This window comes from Lutjanus erythropterus, chromosome 19 (genome assembly GCF_056507025.1).
Source record: "Lutjanus erythropterus isolate fLutEry1 chromosome 19, fLutEry1.hap2, whole genome shotgun sequence".
NCBI classification, from domain to species: domain Eukaryota; kingdom Metazoa; phylum Chordata; class Actinopteri; order Lutjaniformes; family Lutjanidae; genus Lutjanus; species Lutjanus erythropterus.
The window spans coordinates 11,440,648-11,454,415 of record NC_139335.1 but is presented as its reverse complement, the minus strand read 5'-3'; the positions used below and the strand labels follow the sequence as shown (position 1 = coordinate 11,454,415).

Here is a 13,768-nt window from a genome sequence, read left to right as displayed (position 1 = left end):
TGCACAACTGCATGACGGCATGCACTTACACTCAAACAAGTAGAGACACACAACATGCTTACTTTGCTCAGGGCATCGCCACTGGCTATAATGAAAGATGAATCACAGTGCTCTTGCAGAGAGGTGTGTCAAGTATAGCAAAACAATATTTTCCTGTAACCTCTCCATCTTCTCGTTCAGCCCAGTCGCACTCCCAACTCCTCATATACTGATCATTTGTTACCACGCCCCGGCGACTCATACAAACACAGACGGTACCCATTCGCAGCTGGAAACGATGCAGTGTAAACCCAACCGCAGCTGTATAAGACCCCCTCCAGGCTGCTGACGTACTATGAAGAGAGAGAAAATTCAGCACATGGAGGAGGTGGGGTGGATGGATGGCTCGAAGAAACAGAGTGCTTTCACCCAGGAGACCAGAGTTCATAATATGAGACCAGGGTTCATAATATAACGTAGTTATTGCATCTCCAAACATGGTCTTATCCTAGACCTAATCAAGTAGCTTTAGTGTCTAAACCTGACCAAACTGCAGCCATTTGACAGCCTTAAGGCTTCAAATGTTTGGGAACAATAATAGACAGTGAACTCACCTTCTAGGACAACACTGAATACATCTACAAGAAAGCAAGACAGTGCCACGCTCTTCTCAGGAAAATGAAGAGCTTTAATATCAGCCAACCCATCTTGCCCATGGTCTCTAAGGACTTATTCACTCCTTCCACAACCATTAAGGCAATCCAAATCTCAAATTACCCCACCCATTCACTCAACTCCGTATTTCAGTTGCTGCCACCAGGGTGCAGACTGAAAGTCCCAGTGCCCAAGAAATCCTCTATTCCATCAGCTGTGACTTAAATAGGCTCCATGAAACTTCTGCCCTGATTTAATGTGCATTTGTTTCACTGTTGCGTATGTATTGTTGTGATGTTTATGACGGCTTACATGTCAGTGGAAGAAGGATCCACTCATCACTTTTATCACTGCCACTCAGTCACATTAAGGTTTTATCTCTTTAAGATGTTATTTGTCTAATGTGGAATTATTTATTGATTGCGTTGTTGTGTATGGTGTGTGTTCTCCCCATATGCCAGTGCCAAAGACAAATTTCTCTTTTATGTGAATATAATGGACGATAAAGTATCTGAACCTGAATCTAATCCAACTTTAAAAGGCAGTTTCATTGCAGTGTAATTGCATGCTAAAAATGGCTTTCTAGCTGCAGCAGATACCAGTTAAAGCATACATTTTGCTTCAGCATCAGACGCCGAGGTGCAGTGACACATCTGTGATATGTGACGAGTAGTGACAAGAGAATGTGTTGCCTTTTCGTCTTTAGTTTGTCCCCTCTTCCCAAAGGGATTCACTTTTCTTCTCTCTACAGGTATGGTCTATGGATGGTTACTTCAAGGGACGGCGTGTCCTGGAATACCACACAATGAATGATTTCATGAAGGGCCAGAACTTTGTGCAGCACTTGCTGCCTCACCCCTGGGCAGGCACCGGCCATGTGGTCTACAACGGCTCACTGTACTACAACAAGTACCAGAGCAACATCATCATCAAATACCACTTCCGTTCTCGAAGCGTGCTGGTGCAGCGCAGCCTGAGTGGGGCTGGCTATAACAACACCTTTCCTTACTCCTGGGGTGGCTCCTCCGACATCGACCTCATGGCGGATGAGAATGGCCTGTGGGCCGTTTACACCACCATCCCCAATGCTGGGAACATTGTCATCAGCCGCCTGGAGCCTCAGAGTCTTGAAGTGCTGCAGACGTGGGACACAGGCTTTCCCAAGCGCAGTGCTGGAGAGTCTTTCATGATCTGTGGCACACTTTACGTCACCAACTCCCACCTGGCTGGTGCCAAAATCTACTTTGCCTACTACACCAACACATCAAGCTATGAGTACACGGACATCCCCTTCCACAATCAATACTCCCACATCTCCATGATGGACTACAATCCCAGGGAGAGAGTCCTGTACACCTGGAACAACGGACACCAGGTGCTCTATAATGTCACACTGTTCCAGGTTATTAAGACTTCTGAGGACTGAGATCCTCAGACTGACCCACTCAAATAATGCTGTGATCGTTGTTCGGGGAGGGACACATGAGCTGGGTGGAGGTGGGGACAGATTGTGGGAGGTGTGGGTTGGGGGCTTCAATGTTTGGGCATAGGCTTGGATTTTTTTAAAGAATTTCAATCTTCATAGAGTGCTATTATTCACATTCTCAAAAAACACTCCGACAGCGACGTCGGTAAAGATACAAAGACTGAGCGCTTCTTTTTTCTTTCTGTGATGAGTAAGCATGGTTCTTTTTATTTGTGATGAGAAATAAATATCAATCTTTACCATTTATGACTTTGTATTTCATTGTCACTTTCATTTAAAGTAGACCTTCACTGTATTTTGGAGGGGTGAACAATAAAGGAGAAACTCTGTGTTGTTGTAAAAACATGGCTTCAAACTTGGATGTGTGTACTCCCATAGTGGGCACTTCTCAAAAGAAAAAAAAGTGTAACATTTTTTTTTTTTAAGTTATAATTAATGTCTGTTTTATTTCTTCGTCAGTGATGGGGACATGCAAGTGTTTATTCCTTGTTATTCACTAAAAACTCGCTGATGCGCAAAGAAATATAGAAAATGTGTTTGGAATAAAATTGAAGCTGTTTTTTAGCATGAAATATAAAAATTCTTAAAATTTGAATATGCTAAATTTCAAAATAATTAAACTCCATCCTGGAATAATTGTATCTATCTTGCTGTTACTGAGTATATTGCTACCATGGCTGAATCATAAAATAATGAGGTGACAGCATGTGAATACTGACAAGGCAGTCTCTCGGGCTGCATTAAACCATATCTCGGAAAACATTTCATCCAATTCTTTTCATCTAAAAAAGCCAGGGCACAGGGTGCGGTGTAATAAAACGGCCTTCTTCCATATACTCAAACAGTGTTAAATTTAACTGCAGCAGCCTCGGCTTACATTCCATTTCTCCAAGGTGAATTGAAAGTGAAAGCAAAACATTTGGTAAAAAGGAGCAGGTGGTGGAGCGAAGGGTCGCAAAACACAAACAGGGAAGGAGACGCAAAATGTAAAAGGAATTCTAAGAGCATTTACATTTGAGGAGAGAAATGATGCTTCATAGTCACCGTTGCTTGTCAAGTTCCAATCTGCTTTAATCTTGTTAGTCGCACATCTCCTCTCCGCTTTTCTGCAGAGGCATTTTCAAACACAAGTGAGACACTGCTCACATTAAAGCCTCAAACTTACCTTACATACAAACTTTACATTGCAACTTCTTTATTACTTGGGTAGCACTTTACAACGAGGCACACAAAAACATCAACAGTTACCTGGAAACAAATGAGAAACTTACTGCTGGCGAACCATTAGTTAATGAATAACTCTTGATCAAATTTTAGTTAGTTAATTAAGAATCAGGTGAGGAATGAATCAGGAAATACTTGGTAAGCAAATCAATAACAAGTATTTCCCTAATAATTCCTAATATAGGACTATACAGTAGATAATGATGAGTTATTAAAGAACAAACTGGGATTTCTGTGTGAGATTTTTGTGTCCTCCAAAGTAAAGTGATGCATAAATCTGGTTATTCAGTATTATTGATTCACATGAACTAATCATTAGTCATCATTATCTGCTATATAGTCCTACTATTCATCAGTTATTAAGCTGTTCCTGATTCGATCCTCATTCTTTTCTTAATTAACTAAACATAGCAACCCATTAGCAACTCTATAAAATTTGATTAGGAGTTACTCATTAACTAATTGTTCACTTGCAGTTAGTTCTGTATTTGTTGGTAAAAAAAGGACAGCAGCCCACTGTGTTTCTCTCGGTTATAAGGCTTGTGAGGGTGCATCCATTCTTTGCAGAGACTATGGTGGACACAGAAGACAGAGAATAAAATAGGAGGTTCCACTTTTCTTTTCCTGCGTAACCATGGTGATCCTATTCATCCTGGATGACCTTTCTATCAATAAAGTGCTGTGCTGAAGAGAACCCTGATGGGTTCATACACAGTAGTGGCTGACATTTAAAGCACAATACAGTACACAACAATGTAGCCCATCCAACAGTTAGAAAGACCTAGAAAGAATGCAGAATAAACTACACTGCAGAGATGAAGTAAATGTTGTGCAGCAAAACTGTCGATATAAATGTGAGTGGTTACCAACGACAACAAATACAAATAAACAACAATTAAATGGTTAACAATGGTAAATTGCAGTTACACCTGAACATATGAAACTGAGATGAGAGCTGCTCTCTTACTGTCTAAACAAAAAAACTAAAAAGACGATTGGACTGCCCAGTCAGCTGCTAAGAAGAAAAAAAATGGCAAAGCCCATCCTGAATGTGCAGGCAATTATAAACCAGGGCAAGAGGTTACTTATTGTAAAAAGAAGTGTTTCACAGATCATGTTTTAATAAATTCTGGAGCTGACAGTTTCACCAATACACAAAGGTATTTAATGTTTGGCCTGACCGGTTAAAATGAACTTACACTTTCCAGCCAACAAACTTTCCCCCTCAACAGAGGGCCCAAAGCGAAAATAATGACTGCACACGGATAATGCAATGTGTATTATCAAACAAACTGAAAAATAAAGTCAGCAGACTAGAAAGATGCATTCATCTGAGAAATGTGGAGGGAACATCTATCCATTCATGTCCATATTTTACCTATTTAAGACTCGCATGATAAAAATAGACCAGATCTAGTATTATTTTTTTCAATCCATTTGACGTTGTCACTGTGAAATGAAATAAAACAACGCATTTACCTCCAACAAAAAAGAAATATAAGTTATTGCCACTCTCCCACTCATGCCAGAAGTTTTGTTGACAACTTTTTTCATCAAAAAATCAATTACTGGGAGTGTTTGCTACCAGCAGTATAACCACTGCCTCCAGCACTTGAGAGGCAAACATTAGCTCCGAAAGCACCAGTGAGTGTGCTGCTGTGCCAAGTAATGCTCAGAGCCAAGGGCCAGTAAGTGTAGTGATAATAACAATAAAGATCAGGGGCGTGACGAACAATATCAAATCATTATGGGTGGCCCAGTTTAAATTTTGTATCACTGTATCTGTGTCAGGATAGATCATCTCCAGTTAAGGCCTACTTGTCAGAACACAACCCTTGCGCGGGAGCAACAGCACTTCTGTGTCTTTTTTGCTTAATATCATCTAGAGAGAAAAAAATAACTGGATTGAAAACGGTGAAGACCAACTCGGGGGCCTAAAATCACAGAGCTGGTTCACAAAGTTAACACAGTAAATCTCTCTATTTACACACAGTGAAGATTTATCTGCAAAAAAGTCAAGCGCAGCAAACTTCTGCCTTGTCTACCTCAGATCTCTTGCCGAGCATTTCTCAAGCAGCGAAGAGTGCAAGGTAGGTAGAGGTAGAGTTTCCCTCAAATACAGCAGATTCACTTTGTTTAATCTGAATTAAATTGTTTTCAGTAGAAGGTTTCGTATGTGTACGTTTGTATGGATGCAAGACGATAAAAATACTAATTCCAACTAATTAGAAATACCTCACATTAAATATACCATTAAATGACTGCAGAGTAACTATTTAGTGTGAGTCAGTAATATCAGCACTGACAACTGAGTGGATGAAATCAGAACTTTGGTGTAAAACTCAGTATGATGCAAACTTTAAGCACAAATATAGTCGCTAATGTAAGATAGCCATGATTAGTTATTGGTTTTGTGCCACTTAGCATCTGATTTATGTTCAGACCCATTAGGCTGGCAATACTGAACTGGAGAAACTGCACTGATTTAAATCTCTATACTGAACTAAATGAGCAAAGTGAATCAAGATTTTCTCATGAGACCTGCCTGATTTGCAAAGTCGTCTGCCAAACACTGCCTGATGAAAGGTATGAAATCTGTATGCAGATCAGGTGGATATTTTGTATACAATATTACACGAGAGCTCTCAATGATGCAGAAAGACAAATATACACATCTCGGATTATGAACAAGTGCAATTTGTAAGGAGATGGAAGGGGACCACATACTGTATTTGATGCAAAAGAGAATATGATAATGCCTGAAATTAATGAGGTATCCCAACACAGTTGTACATTCAAACACACACAAACATCCAGAATAGAAGAATATTCCTCAGCAGATTTCTTTGATAGTGCAGTTCATCCAAGGCCATGTTGCCATGACTGTAAATAATATTTTACCTCCCTCATAATTGCAGAGTATATATATCTATTCATGGCAAACTCTGAAAGCATGGTGTAATACCTAAGATAGCTCTGTATTACACAGCATACAGTAAAAGAGAAAAGTAAAAGTTCAGAATGATGCTTTTTGCCGTGCTTGGTCAAACATGGAAGAAACTGCAACTAGTTTGCCTTGAAAGACCCTCAGCCACTCCTCCAGTCAAGTGGTGTCGGGGTCAGCAGTGTCTTTGCCAGAACATTTCCTTAATGCAGAGTTGCACGGGTCCTGAGAGAAAACAAAAGAACCAACTCTGAAATTAAAGTTGGCCTGAATAGTAAGTAACCAATACAGAATTTTTATTTAGAGGATGTATTAACCTACAGAAATCTCTCAGCGTGAGTGGCCTGCATTAATGCAGAGCAGAAATCCAGAAGGAACAATAGACCACAGAGCGGCATTGGCGGCCTGATTTACTTAAAGTGGCTATATGCTTGCATTCTCGCGTGCACTTGAACTGATTGAGTGCAGGTATGGCAGGAATAGAACTGGTAAGAAAGGCAGGAACAGAAATAGAGACAGCAACTCGAGGATTAAGAAGCAAACCCTGTTCCCACTTCAATCATGTAACCATCCTTGTTTTGATGGAAATACAATTGTCTGTGTGAGCAGCTGACATGCTCCTCTTTGATTAAATTATAGTGTACATTTAGAGAACATTTGTTTTCTCTCCTTTCAATCTGTGTCTTAGTTACGTCTTCTTTTGTCCTATAACAGTGAGGCTCACAAATGGTCCCTCTCTTGTTTCATATGTCTGCTAATTCAATATTTCCTGCACTGTAGCATTCTTCATCAACTACCTCATTAATTGTATCCTCAGCCACGCTTGCAACAACACCTACTCTTCAGATTTACAATAAACAATTTTTTTCTCAACTCCCCGGTCCTTGAGGTGACACAGAAGCTCTCTGAACAGGGCTTTGAATGTTTGTTTCTTCATGATTAAACACCCAACACACATTTTATATTCATGTTTAAACTCAAAAAGGATTGCACCAAAGTTTGGAGATGGAATAACGGGTTTGTGGGAGAGGAGGTAATTTTACTCCACTTAACTCCTCAGAGAACTTTGCCTATTAATTGGCTCTTTAATTGTGTTTTGAGCTCTCATTGATTCAGCACTTGCATCCTTAATCTCATTAGGTTCTGTTGTGTGAAGGACAGTAAAGTAGAATCATTCTGGGCTGCAACCATGGGTGATTCAGTTTTATCACCCCAACGTCCTGACATCATATACCTCGCTGAGGCAGTAAAGATTTACCATGAAACATTGAAGTGCAGTCCCCTCTCCTCTTTCTGTAATTACAGTCAGACGCTGCTGGAGAAAAGAGATGAGGTTTAGCTCTGGTGTGCCGGTAGAGAAGAGGGCTGAGCATACTTAAACACAAACATCACAATATAGCCACAAGCAGATTTGATTAATACGAGTCTAAGACTATAAGTTCAATAAGTCAATATAAATGAAAAAGACTTTTAGAAAAAGAATCTTGAGAAAAAGAAATCTGCATCTGCAAAATGTTATAAGATGTGCAGAACTCTGTGCACTGGAAGTAGATGAGACTTCCTTGACCTAAATGATCAATATAATAAAGGCTTGGATGACAAAATATTTTTTTTAATCACTCATATTTTTCAGTTAAAACATAATGAACTCTCGCAGTAGATTTTACCATACAAACATTTTTATTCTTGCACCTGTGTAACTGAAAGGCGAGAGCCGGATCACTTGTCATGTCCACTAAATTGGGTTGCAAGACTGCAATATATTCATGAGGAGGGAGGAAGAACAGTTTTGTATATTGTATTTTGTGATGCACAGCCAATTAGTATTGAATATAAACACAAAGATTGTTTATATAACTCAGGATATGCTGAGTACCAAATATAGTGAAGAATTCAGATGCTTCCTGGGAGACCAAGTAAAATTCAGTTTCAGAAATTCATTTTTGATGGTGGACGTGTGCACGGAAAAAAAAACAGAAACTGTCAGAACTTTTATGTACTTAGCAAAATAAAATTAAAGCAAGGTCAGGCAAATAATACACCAGACAGAAGTGGTGTTATTGTGTAAAGGAAATTCAGAGCTTTTCTTCTTAACACTTAAGACATATTTCAAAAATAGCTGCTGAAAATATGTGAAAAGACTGAGAACTATGTAGTACTGAATTTTGTTGTTAAACCCTTAAACTGTTGTTCACAATTTCTGTATTCAGGATTTTTTGGGCTGACTTGAAACATGGTTCGACGATGCAACACAGTCAGAGGCCCCTAACACTATATATGCCCCGTAAACCGACTTATAAATGATACCGCTCACCCCTCACGCTCCCGAACGAGCCAGTTACAAACATACCTTCAGTGACTTTCGGTTCAGATGAACCCAGCAATTACTGCTCACTTCAGTTCCAACAACAGTCATGAAGGTGCACCAAAAAATTAGTCTTATCTGTCCAGTAGTATGTCTGTTGATCACTCACACACACATGCATTCACACACTCATGCATAATAATGAGGTACCTCTACATTTTTCTATTGTCGATGCAAGATTCTCCTAGTGGTAACTTTTACATAGAAATATGTAAAATGTGTTTACTTTCTTCGCTGAGACAGACGAGAATGAAAGCACTCTGTTAATCAAAGCTCAGCTTTGGGACAGGAAGATACACAGGACAAGATGAGGAGACAGAGGAAAACAATGAGAGATGGAGATGAGAGAGAGAGAGAGCAGGAAGAGCAGGAACCCACTGTGCTCAGGATAGGATTTGCATTACGGTCCTCTGCAATTCAGCACAAACAAAAACTGGCCTGATCACATTCACACATTGTAATTACCACAGAGATATACAGTATATTCTTTGGTAATTACCATGGAACCAATAGGCTCAGTTTAACAACAACAACACAAACACCAGCATAGCATAATTATAGCTCAATAATATTATGGTATAAATGTGGTATATTATTGTATAATAAACAATTTGCGTACATTTATGTGCTGTTTGGGACTTATTTCTAAAATTCAAATGCAAAATGATGTAAACTCAAACAGAAAGATGAAATAAAGTGTATAGAACTTTCTGAACAGAGATTCAGCCATGATTTCAGTCTGTAGCGTGCATTTTCTTTACTTAAACACTAACTAAACATCGGCCTGATTGTTGTGTGGATCATTCAGTACAATATTTAACCTGCTTCTCAATTATTATTGCTCAACAGATCATTTATGGTACTACCCACTGACAAGGTTTTAAAGCTTTTGCTATGCAGTGCTCTCCAAACATCTTAAAATGCACATCAGAAACAGAAAACTGTTCTGTGGGAGCATGCCACTGGACGTTTAGCAAGTTCAGTTTTTGGTCCTCTGAAACCCTGTGTACGGCCCTGATGGAGTACTATGATTTGTTTTTTTTCACATAGTCAATTAAAAGAAGAAACCTATTATTTTAAGGCCCTGCGGTAATGATAGAGGTGAGAATGTGAAAAACACTCCTGTCAGTCAACATTGTTAGTTGGTGTCGATGAAAATGCTACAACATGTAACAAGATCTATTTTTCTTTTTAAGAAGGAACAGCTGCAGTCCTTTCAGTCGACTCTCCTTTCAGCCTTTCCTGCTCTAATGACCCACACCTTTTTGTAAAGTAAATGCATTCATTTGCAGAAAGAGCAAGCAAGATCTAAATTGGCATCAATCATATTTCCTCTATCTCTACCACTTAAAGATGTGTCCTTTGTCCTTCTTCTTTGTGCATTTCAGCTCGGCCCACTTTCTTGAGTCTTAATTACCCCATTTGCAAACAGTGCGCAGTTATGCGTAAAGGAATTTCTCCTGGATGTTGCCTGCCCATCCATGTAAGCATGTGTAAGAGCTGAAAACACGTGCAACATCAACCAAAATCTCCAGCCCAGGGTAACAGTTTAGGTTAACTGACCTGAGGAAACTGATGAGCAGTGGCTGCTTAGCTTAGCAAAAATGAGGCTGATCATCTGTGATGGACAATTTGCACTGTATGAGGTGTATTGTGAATGGAATTTGTGACAGCAGCTATTCTGTCATTCCCCTTGAGGCATATATTTCAAGAAAAATATACAGGGTGAAAAATATTGCAGACATGAGGCATTATGATTCCCCTTCAACTGACGTTACAACTCAGTTATGATGATGAGGACAATCAAGCGCATCCATTTAGAGGCAAACGACTCTAGAGCGCACGTGTCAAGCTCGGCACCCGTGGGGCGAATGCAGCCTGGCACCTCATTTAATGTGGCCCACAAGCGCTTGCAAAGAATAGCCTTTAATTTGTGCAATACAAATTAATGCCTTGTTACAGAATTACAGTGTCCACAAACTGCAAATGTTTCAGAACGCAGGTACAGGCGTTGAGATATGAGTATACAGAGGCAGGGTGTGGTAGTCGAGGCAAGTAGTGGTAACTACTAATGTTATTAGTGACAGCCTAGCAATGCAAAAGCTATTCTATAATAGTTGTACACTTGAATGTCTGCTTTGCTGCTTTTTATTTTTCCTATACTTATGCTTTCAGTGCCAGTTATTAATTATTACTTTCAAATTAAATGTGTATTAACATTTGAACTGAAGAGGCGTAGACAAAATCAGTAATGCAGCAGTTAAAAATAAAACAATTAAACTAAACTCTAAATTTACAAGAATCGGTCATAACGCAGATAAAATAGCACTCCCACAAGAAGCATACAAGTTGTATCAAAATGCAAATGAATATATATGCCAAGACATATGAGACGTGCACTAATGTACATACATACACCTACACAGAGCTCACCACAATGCCCACTCATGCATGCGTCCTTAAACACTACACATACACATGCACAGTAAGGAACATAAAGTGATAACACTTTCACCCTTATAAACTGAGTATTTTTAAATGAAATATGAGTACAACAATTAGTAAAAGAGAAGGACAATAAAAAAACATTTTTCAGGAGTTCCAAAATCATATGATAAAAGGTGCTAACTGTGCCCACAAGGCATATTGAGCAATTTGAATCAGCTTTAAGCTTCACACTGTGTTAACATGCAATCAAATATGTCTGGTGAATTAAATTTAAATGAATTTGTTGATGGTAACGATTACAGGAAGACTGCTTTACCAGGTCCCAAACACCATCACAATTAAAACCAGGGATGGTCAGGGATATCTGTCCACCGGAACGAGTCTACTGGGAGAGGAAGATAAAGTTTTCTCTAGAATATAGCGCTATAATTCGGAGACAATTCCTCTCCTTCTCTGAGTCTCCGGCGAAACTTTGAGCAATGAGTGCTCATCAAGTGGAGTCTGCCAAGGGGACCCCATAGGTCTTCATGGCTGTCCTCAACTGCAGGTAGCAAAAGAAAGTGGAAGACTGTAAATTAAACTGGATAGAGAGGTCTTCAAAAGAGTGCCGGCCCTTCCCTGCAAATATACCAAAAGAATTAATCACCTTGTCATACCACTGCTGATGTTTACCAAACTTAATTAGGATATTAATTATGTGATTACTAAAACCAATAGCAATTGAATGCAGATGCAATTTATGTAATATACTATAAAGTAGATACATTTATATAGTCTTACATCTACAACCTGCCCTTTGAGGACAACTGTAATGCTGAAGTGACCCAGGATGAAATTGAGTTTGACATCTCTGCTATTGAGAATCAGCTTTACATTTGAGGTTGTTGTGTTCATGATGGTTATATTTCCCCAAAGTTCAAGCTATTTGAATGGAATCATCACAATCTGTGAGTTCACTCATGGCAGCAAAGAAAATCTCTCAGAGGCCTTTAAGTTTCGCAGGGGAACTATTTTTTTTTTCAGAACTACTCTTGCATTCTCTCACAATACTTCTGCATTGCCTGACATCATGCTCGGTGTTCCCTCACAATATTTTCACATTCCCGATTATCCATAGGAACAGTTAGTGTGATGGTCAAGTCCTCCTATCAAGGCCTGCTACTGTTTGAGGGAAACACGCTGCAGATACAGAAAGGAGAATTGATGTGACACTTACATTATGCATTACTCCTCATTAGTCCTTTGGAAGGGCTGAGCTCCGACAGTATACAGCCACTGGCTGTGAGCACTGCTGCTCTGTGCTGGATGACGCTGTGGTCTGTGGTCTGTGGATATGGTTACTGCTCGGACTACGGCTGCATTTGTAGTTGACGTATGGTGGTATGTATATTCTATGGCAGCTGTGCTGTGACTACCGTTTACTGCTTCTATGAACATTAGCCAAGAAAGCACTGGTTAGCCACACAAGACACGTAGTGCTTCTGTCATAAATAACAGTTAATACATGTCATGAGTTCAGGGATACAGCATGAACGTCAAGCCAGATCAACCATGACTGCACACACACATCTCCTGCATGTAGTCAGTGGTACACCCATTATAAGCAAATGTGTCACAGCCATAATCAGAACAACCAAAGCATGACTCCGACCATAATCAGCAACAGCCAAAGCTACGTCATGTACGGCTATGGTCGTGAGTACAGCTACAGCCTGTCTGAGTCAGCCTCAGTGTGGGAGTCAGGTGAACTAGCTCCACTAGTTATTGATCTAGCTGCAATGATGCAGACATGCACCTGAGCCAACCACCGCTGAGAGTGCGGCTACTCGTGCTGGTCACAACAAGTTGTCTTCTGTTACTGTTTGCATGAACATGACATCTGACAAAGGCAGCAGGAATTGATTAGATTATTAGTAATATTATAGCCACATTATGTCACAAAATGTTACATTTTTGTATGATTACCATTGAGAATATATATAGCTCTCTGTGAAACATTTCATGCACTCTTGGTGGAGCCCCTTTGTGGTGCGGGGGTCCTACACAGGTGTTTAGTTTGCTTGTGCCTTGGGACGACTCTGTTCAGCCTTTCTCTGTAGATCAGAAGGACACAACATTTCATGCGAGGGAGCGTAAAAATAAGTGTTGAGGAATGCAAAAGTAGTGCGAGATAATGCAAAAGGATTTCAGAAATAAAAATTTCTACCATGACTTGACCTACACCACACACAGCACAGAGACTGGGGAGTGATTATAATTAACTCCCCAAAGCTTAGAAGTGGATACTGGGGTTGAGGTCGGGTGGTGAGAGAAATCTGTTAAACAACACATGCAAACAAAATGGGATCTTGCTTATCAAAATATTGCTTTACAGCACCTACACGATCACAACAGGATATCATGTAAAAACCAAACTAACAAGATGTAGTCTGTTATACAGTTCTTATACTGTAAATGCCGATTAAGAACAAATGAATCATTTGATATTTTTTTCCCCTATTTTAATATGAGTTAAGCACTGCTAAACCTGCTGGAGAAGCCACCCAGATTGGGAAAACAACTACAAAGTAACTCACACACAGACAATGGATTTAAACATAGAATCAGTGGGATTTGTTCAGGCTGTCTGTAAACACAGCAGAGATATTGCCAGGACGTTAAATACCAA

The 13,768-nt window shown here is 39.7% G+C and overlaps 1 protein-coding gene across 2 annotated transcripts in view; it reads left to right on the top strand.

The window, feature by feature from the left end:
- olfm2a (olfactomedin 2a) overlaps positions 1-2,533 on the top strand; it is a 59,754-nt gene extending 57,221 nt beyond the window's left edge. For both annotated transcript variants that reach the window (XM_084743940.1, XM_084743939.1), the window contains exon 6: positions 1,385-2,533. In XM_084743940.1, the coding sequence (XP_084600066.1) occupies positions 1,385-2,059 (675 nt within the window). In that variant the 3' untranslated portion in view covers positions 2,060-2,533. The remainder of the gene's footprint in view (positions 1-1,384) is intronic.
- Positions 2,534-13,768: the final 11,235 nt, after the last annotated feature.